This window comes from Erithacus rubecula, assembly GCF_903797595.1.
Source record: "Erithacus rubecula genome assembly, chromosome: 12".
NCBI lineage: Eukaryota > Metazoa > Chordata > Aves > Passeriformes > Muscicapidae > Erithacus > Erithacus rubecula.
This window is the reverse complement of record NC_136664.1, coordinates 7,499,405-7,506,684: the sequence shown is the minus strand read 5'-3', so window position 1 is coordinate 7,506,684 and position 7,280 is coordinate 7,499,405. Positions and strand designations below refer to the sequence as shown.

General features: G+C 60.8%; 1 protein-coding gene across 2 annotated transcripts; it reads left to right on the top strand.

Moving 5' to 3' along the window:
• The first annotated feature begins 511 nt into the window (after positions 1–511).
• IL34 (interleukin 34) lies at positions 512–6,063 on the top strand. Of its 2 annotated transcripts, none has more exons than XM_079316224.1 (7): positions 512–614; positions 1,352–1,693; positions 1,786–1,889; positions 2,186–2,263; positions 2,349–2,522; positions 5,373–5,511; positions 5,611–6,063. In XM_079316224.1, exons 2-7 carry the CDS (start codon positions 1,666–1,668, stop codon positions 5,628–5,630), a joined length of 543 nt encoding a protein of 180 aa, XP_079172350.1. In that variant the 5' UTR covers positions 512–614; positions 1,352–1,665; the 3' UTR covers positions 5,631–6,063. The 2 variants fall into 2 exon arrangements, with proteins under 2 accessions (XP_079172350.1, XP_079172351.1); XM_079316225.1 differs by having other exon boundaries at positions 513–614; positions 1,512–1,693.
• The last annotated feature ends 1,217 nt before the right edge of the window (positions 6,064–7,280 follow it).

The window sequence follows — 7,280 nt, the reverse complement described above, 5'->3', positions numbered from 1 at the left end:
TAGGGCTGTGCAGAGTGGTCAGCTGGGCACCTCGGGGGCCATGTGGGCACCTGACTGGGTTGAGTGGGCACCCTGCAGGCATAGCTCAGCACTCTGAGGAGTGGAGGAGGCATTCACCAGTTAGACCAGCACCCTGGGGCTCCCTGCTGGTGCAGCAAAGCACCCCGAGGAACAGGGCGGGACAGAGCAGGATGAGCCAAGCACCCTCGGGCCGCTCAGTTGGATGAGCTGAGCACAGTGAGGGTACCTGGCTAGATGAACTGAGCAGCTGAGCTTCCCGGGACAGCCAGCTTGGGCTCGCTGAGCACCCCCGGGGATACCTGCTTGGAACAGGGAGATACTCGCAGGGATAAGCCAAGCACCCTGGGGCCACCCCATCCTGGGCTACCTGCGAACCCTGCGGACACCCACGCGGCTGGGGCAGCCAAGCACCCGCGGCGAGCAGGGCCCGGCTCTCCCCGGGCCGTGCGGGGCGGTCGCTCGGTCCCCTCTCCCCGCCCGGCCCCCGGCCGCCGCCCCGCCCGCTCCCCGCGCCGCCGCCCCCCGCCCGCCTCCCGGGAAGCGCGGGCACGGCCCCGCCGCCGCCGCCCGCGGGTGGACGCGTCCCGCGCCAGGTGGGTCCGCGAGCCGCGCGCGGGGGGCGCGGGGGGCACACGCACCCCGCCAGCGGCCGGGTCTGCTGGGGGACACAGTGCGGGGACATGGCACAGAGGTCCCTGCACTGGGGATTGTGGGTGGCACCCCTTTGCGCCGGGACACTGCGCGGCGCCTTTGCGCGGGGGCACGGCGCGGTACCCGGCACGGCTGCTTTCCCTTGGGACATGGCACCGCGTGGGGACACGGCGTGGCCCCCCTGGCACCGGGACGTGGTGTGGGACGCAGATGGGGCCCCTTCTGTGCTGGGGTATGGCATGGACACAACACACCCTCCTTCGCAAGGGGACACGCTGTGGAGATGCGGCACAAGGACGTGCTGTGGTCTCCTTTCACAGCGTGGGGGCATGGCAGAGCCCCCTTCACGGGGGTGTGGGGACACGACACCTCTGTGTGGCGACCCAGCATGCGGTGGCTTGGCCACTTCACTAGCCCCGGCTGAGGCCGGAGGACATAACTCACCGCTGGGATAACGGGGCTGGGTGGATTCCCCTCCTTCCCTGGAAATCCCCTGAGGGTGTCATCAGGGAAGCCCCGGTAGCCCTGCCCCAAGCGGGACACAGGCATTCACGGCTCCACGGCCACCCACAGGCTTTTGGCCACTCGAGGCTCAGGCGGGGCTGTCCCTTCCCCGCTGCCCCGGGGCTCGGAGCGGCTGTCCTGCCCTGGGGCTGCAGCCGGGGCTCTCTTCCCCCAGATTCCCTCTTGCAGTCCGGGGGTGCTCCTGCACCCCTGCAAACACATCCCTGCCAGCACCCTGTGACGGCCCCGGGACCTGCTGCCTCCCTGCCACCAGCTGGAGAGGAGAAGCCAGCGGGGACTGCCGGGAAGGGGGACTAACCCCCCATCCATGGCAGGGAACAACTGCCCGGGGCTACCGGAGAGCAGCCAGTGCCCGGAGCCTACACCTGTCCCTTGTCCCCACACCATCCACGCCACTGCCCTGGAGGCTCCTGGCGAGCCCCAGCCATGTAGGCACAGCCTGGGGCTCCACTGACAGCCACCATCAACATGCAGCAGGGCTACGCTGCCGTCCTGTGTGAGTACAGCTGGGGACAGGGGGGGTGGCCTCAGGAGTCACCTCGCTGGGTGTCCCTGAGGGGGCTGATGCCACTGGCTTTGGCTGCCCAGGTGTCCTGGCTGTGCTGGGGCTGGAGGCCGCGGCGCCGGGCGAATGTGAGCTCACCCGCCTGCTCCAGGACAAGCTGCAGTACGAGATGCGCCTGCAGTACATGGTAACCCCAGCTGTGGGAGGTGGGGGGACAGGGCATTGCAGGGCCCCGATTTGCTCGAGGGGCACATGGTGGGAGGAGTGCCAGCAGCACCCACTGATCTACAGTGGCCAGATGCAGGGTGCTGTCTTTTTCACCAGGGACATTTGTGCCAAATTTTGCCCAGAGCTACTTCTGCTGGGGGCTGACCACATCAAAGGGCTTTTGCACCGGCTCTCCACTGTCATGCTGAGGCTGGCAAGGATGTGCCACATCACTTTGCCCCTTGCCAGCCCCCATGCTCTTCCTTGCCTTTCTAGAAACACTACTTTCCCATCGACTACACAGTCCAGGTCCAGTACGAAGAGGTGCTGAGGCCGTCCAACATCACCCGCCTGGTAAGACGGTGACAGGGGAGAGTCCCGTGATGGGAGCACTCCAGGGGCCGGGGGGCTGCATGGCTCTCACCCTCTTGCCCTTTAGCGCAACGGGACAGTGTCGGAGGCAGCACTGCGGTACCTCTGGTTCCATGTCAGCTCCCAGGCAGTGCTGCGGATCCATGAGGTGCTGCCAGAAAAGCACCCATCCTGGAAGTACACCCAGGAACTCTACCAGCTTTTTGATGCCCTGGGCGAGGAGTACAGCAAGTATCGGCAGGTGAGGATCTCCCCTGGCCTCCCAGCCCAGCTGCACATCACGCACTCGTGTGCTGGGGGGACACGCACTGAGCCACGAGCAGCCGGGAGGGAACAACGCGGCATGGACATTTCCCCTGCTCCTTGCAGGTTCTGTAAAAGGACTGATGGGGACAGGGGACAGGGAGAGAGGTTGGGAGCGGGATGCGGGGCCGTGGGGCAGTGCCTAAGGAGCTTTGCACATCTGGCATTGGTGGTTCAGTGGTAGAATTCTCGCCTGCCACGCGGGAGGCCCGGGTTCGATTCCCGGCCAATGCAGAAATCGCATCTTTTTCTTGCCGGTAACCCGTCCCGCTCGGGGGACCGGCTGACCTGGGGAGGGGAGAGCGGTGCTGTCACACTCACTGTCCCGGGGTGGCACTGCGACGGCCGGCGGTTACGGGAGATCAGGCAGAAGGTGCCCATGAATTTATCGCTGTTTTCCGAGTGATTGTGCTGCCTCTGTGCCCAAGCCTCTGCTGCCTCGATGGAGCTGCTGAACCGTGATGATGTTGCATTAGGTGCTGGATGGATGTAGTTGGCCTCTCACAGCTGGGTCACCACTGTGTACTCGAAGTGTGGCTGGGCTGTCCTGTGCCATGGGACAGGTCCTGCAGCCCCTCCATGGAGAGAGTGAGCTTTGCTGGGTTGTCTCGGCAGAGGGTTAACTCTGAAGGCTGCTGCCAGCCCGTCCTTGCTGTAGGTGATGTGAGGCAGTGGGAAGAGGTGTTCCCAAGGGCTGAGCCACGGTATGAGAGCTGTTTTGGGGTGGTGTGTGAGGGTGCTGAGAGCTGGCAGGGCCTGTCTCTGCTGCTCGCAGCCTGCTGGGTTTGGAATTGTGTGGGGGAGGGCTGGGATGCTGTGCACATCTGGCATTGGTGGTTCAGTGGTAGAATTCTCGCCTGCCACGCGGGAGGCCCGGGTTCGATTCCCGGCCAATGCAACAGCTGCATCCTTTTGCACCCTGCTGTCCTTTGGCAGCTGCCAGGGTGCTCATGGAATATCGCAGAGGTGCTCCCATGGGTGTGCCCTTGAGCATCTCTGTAGAGTTGCTCCCTCTGCATCTCCCCTCGGGCCCGACTGTGTAGTTTGTGTGGGTGCTCAGGACCCGATGGTGGCAGCAGCAACTCTATCTGCACTGAGTGTCCTTGGCTTTGGTGGCACCAGAAGCACTAAGAGGAGATCGTTTGGCTCAGCTGGGTGGCAGGGAGAGACACTGGCTCAATGGCAGCAAGGGGTGTTATGTCGGTGGCAGTGGAGGCTTAGGAGCAATGGGAGGTGCTGGTTCCTGTCAAGGGTACCCCGGCCATGAAGGCGGATAGCAGGTGTGGGTAGTTCCACATCTGGCATATGTGGTTCAGTGAGACATTTATTGTGCTCCCCCCAAGATGTCAGGCTTTTATTCTTTGTCAGTGCAGCCTGTCAGTGCCTTTCAACTCTGCAGCCCTCTGCCCCTCTATCTGACTTGGGCTTATCCAGCCATGGATTGCTTGTGGCTGGGAGGTGCTGCTGCCCCCCAAGGCAGAGTTGTTTGGGTGCTGGATGTAGGTGGCCTTTCATGACTGGGTCACCAGTGTGAACCTGAAGTGCGGCTGGTTGTCCTGTGCCACGGGACAGGTTCTGCAGCCCCTCTGAGGAGAGAGGGAGTTTTGCTTGGTTCTCAGCAGAGGGTTAACTCTAAAGGCTGCTGCCAGCCCCTCTTTGCTGAAGGTGATGTGAAGCAGCAGAAGAGGCGCTTCCATAGGCTGGAGCCGCGGTATCAGAGCTGTGTGTTGGGGTCCCCTTTATGTGTGTTTGTGTGTGTGTGCATCTGTGCCTGTGTGTGTGATGTGCTCACAGCCAGCACTGCCTCCCTGCATTGCACTCACTCTGCTGAATTTGGGACAGTGGGGCCGTGTGGGGGAGGGCTGGAATATTCTGCACATCTGGCATTGGTGGTTCAGTGGTAGAATTCTCGCCTGCCACGCGGGAGGCCCGGGTTCGATTCCCGGCCAATGCAACGCGTTTTTTTACATTCAGTGTCTCTGGAGGGACCACGGGGATTGCCCTGGGTTGCCTGGAGGGATTACTCACCTCTCCCACCTCTGCGGCAAGTCTCCCCCTGTGTGGATGTGAGTGTCATTGTCAGTGGAACAGAGCCAGGGCACCTTGGTGACCCCCGGGGGACTTGGTGGCAGAGAGGGACCCTGCCTTATGGGCAGTGACTGTCCATGGCTCACTGACAGTGAGGGTCTCTGTTTTGGTGGCACTGACAAGGGTTTAGGCTTGGTGTCAGTGAGGCCCAGGGCAGTAAGACCTGAATAGGTCTGGGGGATGCTGCCACTTCCAAGAGTGGCTGTGTTTGGGTGCTGGATGTGGGTGGTCTGTCACGGCTGGGTCACCACTGTGTACCCGAAGTGTGGCTGGGCTGTCCTGTGCCATGGGACAGGTCCTGCAGCCCCTCCATGGAGAGAGTGAGCTTTGCTGGGTTGTCTCGGCAGAGGGTTAACTCTGAAGGCTGCTGCCAGCCCGTCCTTGCTGTAGGTGATGTGAGGCAGTGGGAAGAGGTGTTCCCAAGGGCTGAGCCACGGTATGAGAGCTGTTTTGGGGTGGTGTGTGAGGGTGCTGAGAGCTGGCAGGGCCTGTCTCTGCTGCTCGCAGCCTGCTGGGTTTGGAATTGTGTGGGGGAGGGCTGGGATGCTGTGCACATCTGGCATTGGTGGTTCAGTGGTAGAATTCTCGCCTGCCACGCGGGAGGCCCGGGTTCGATTCCCGGCCAATGCAACAGCTGCATCCTTTTGCACCCTGCTGTCCTTGGGGGACCTTGGTGACATTGTGGCGTCTGTCCCTGCAGACAGATGTGGAGACAGTGGTGGCTGATGTGGTGAAGCTGATCCACAGCTCGGGCGCTGAGAGCCGGAGCAAGGCCGTGCGCCCCAAGGCACTGCTGGACAACTGCCTCAAGGTCATGCGGATGCTCTACGGGGTGCCCTGTGAGTTGGGAACCAGGGTGGGGGGCCCGACCCTGGGGACCGCAGGTGCCACACAGGGGGGCCCTGTCCCACACCGTGGCACCTGTTCTCTCTGTTCAGGTCGGTGGGAGTCCACCTAACTCTGTGGAAGACCCCTCACTCACCTTGCCCTGGAGCCACGGGTGCTGCCTCTGCTCTGCTCCTCCCAGAGCCACATGGGGGTTCCCAAGGAAGGTGCAAAGGTGGAATGCCACTGCTTCCAGGACCAAACACAACCCCATCCAGAACTGTGGGACTGTTTATGGCTGCGGGATCTTGTCCATCCAAAACGTCTGGCACCCTTTGCACGGGTGTGGGGTCAGACACAGCCCCCTGTGGCAGACAGCTGTTGGGGGGGACACACAACCCTCTCTGCCCAAAGGGCAGGTGAGGGCATCACCCTGTTTCTCTTGATTTGTATTTTTTCCTCAGCTTTCATTAAACACCAGTTAATTCTCTAGCATTGCAGCTCAGCTTCCAACTGGGTCCCGGGAGCCTCCAGCCTTACCCGAAATAAAGGACCAGCAAAGAGAACCCCACTGCCTCCACTGCCTCCTCTTTTGGGGTGTCAGCACCTCCCTCACCACTGTGGGGGAGAGACTCACTCTGATAAGGGGACCCCAAGCTGCCTCTATCAGTCCCAGCTGCTTCCCCGGCAAGGAAACATCTGGAATTGTTTGTTGTGCTTGGGCCACAGTGCAGGCGGAACACTGGAGGGGCTGGGGCTGTCTGGCTGCCTCCCCCCTTTACAGCTTAGTTAATTACCTTCATCAGCTATTAGAGACATTAATTGGTGTATTTGTGGCTTAGGCTCAGAGTCCATGGGCACTGCAGCATGAGTGGAAGAATGTCTTCCTTCTCCTCCTCCTCTTCCTCCTTTTCTTCCTCCCTTCATGCCTAGTGATGATTCCTGTTTATCTAAAGCCCACGCAGAGCTCATGTAAAACCCACCAGTGATGATCCACTGCTTGATAAGAGCTTTAACTAGAGGGACTTTCTTTCCCAACTGGCTTTAACAGAGCTCCTGTGTGGTCCAGGGACCCACCTGGGGCTGCCTCAGCCCTTGGGGCTGAGCCCCAACCTCCCACTCCCTCATGTCAAGCGTGGGAATGATCCTTCATCCTCCTCCACTGTGGGAAAACTGAAGCTGTCCCTGCAAAATGACCCCAGCCAAGCTTCCCAGAGCATCCCCACAGCAATGAGCTTGCCAAAACCCTCTGTGTCCAACCCACTTGAGATACTGTGCATTTTCTTCTGGTCCATCTTTTGAGGATTGGCTTAAAAAATGTCAGCTGAGAGCCTCTACAGGAATGCACTCACAGGAATGAGAATGGGAGCCTGTTTACAATATCTCCTGGTGTGCCATGAGGGATGTTTTTGGGGAGGGTCAGCCCAGGACGCCCTGCCCAGGTGTGAAAAGACATCTTTAGGCATGTGCTAAGACTTGGGAGATCTCCTGCTATGAAACCTCCCAAGAAAAATGCCTGGCAGCATCCTTGGGGTGGGCATGGAAAGGCCAGCTGGTTTTGGGGTGGGCAGGCTCAGCAGGACAAAGGCTGAGTTTGGGGCTCTCTGGGATGTCCCCATAAGCAGTATGGCTTCTGGCCCTAGAGTGAGGATACCCAGGGGGTTCTCCTGGCCCCAGGGGAATGCCTTGAATTCAGGACCACACTTGGAGCATTCTTCCTTATGCTGTCCTGGCCCAAATCAGCATCCCAGGTCAAGGGAGCAGCAAATCCAACTCTCATCCC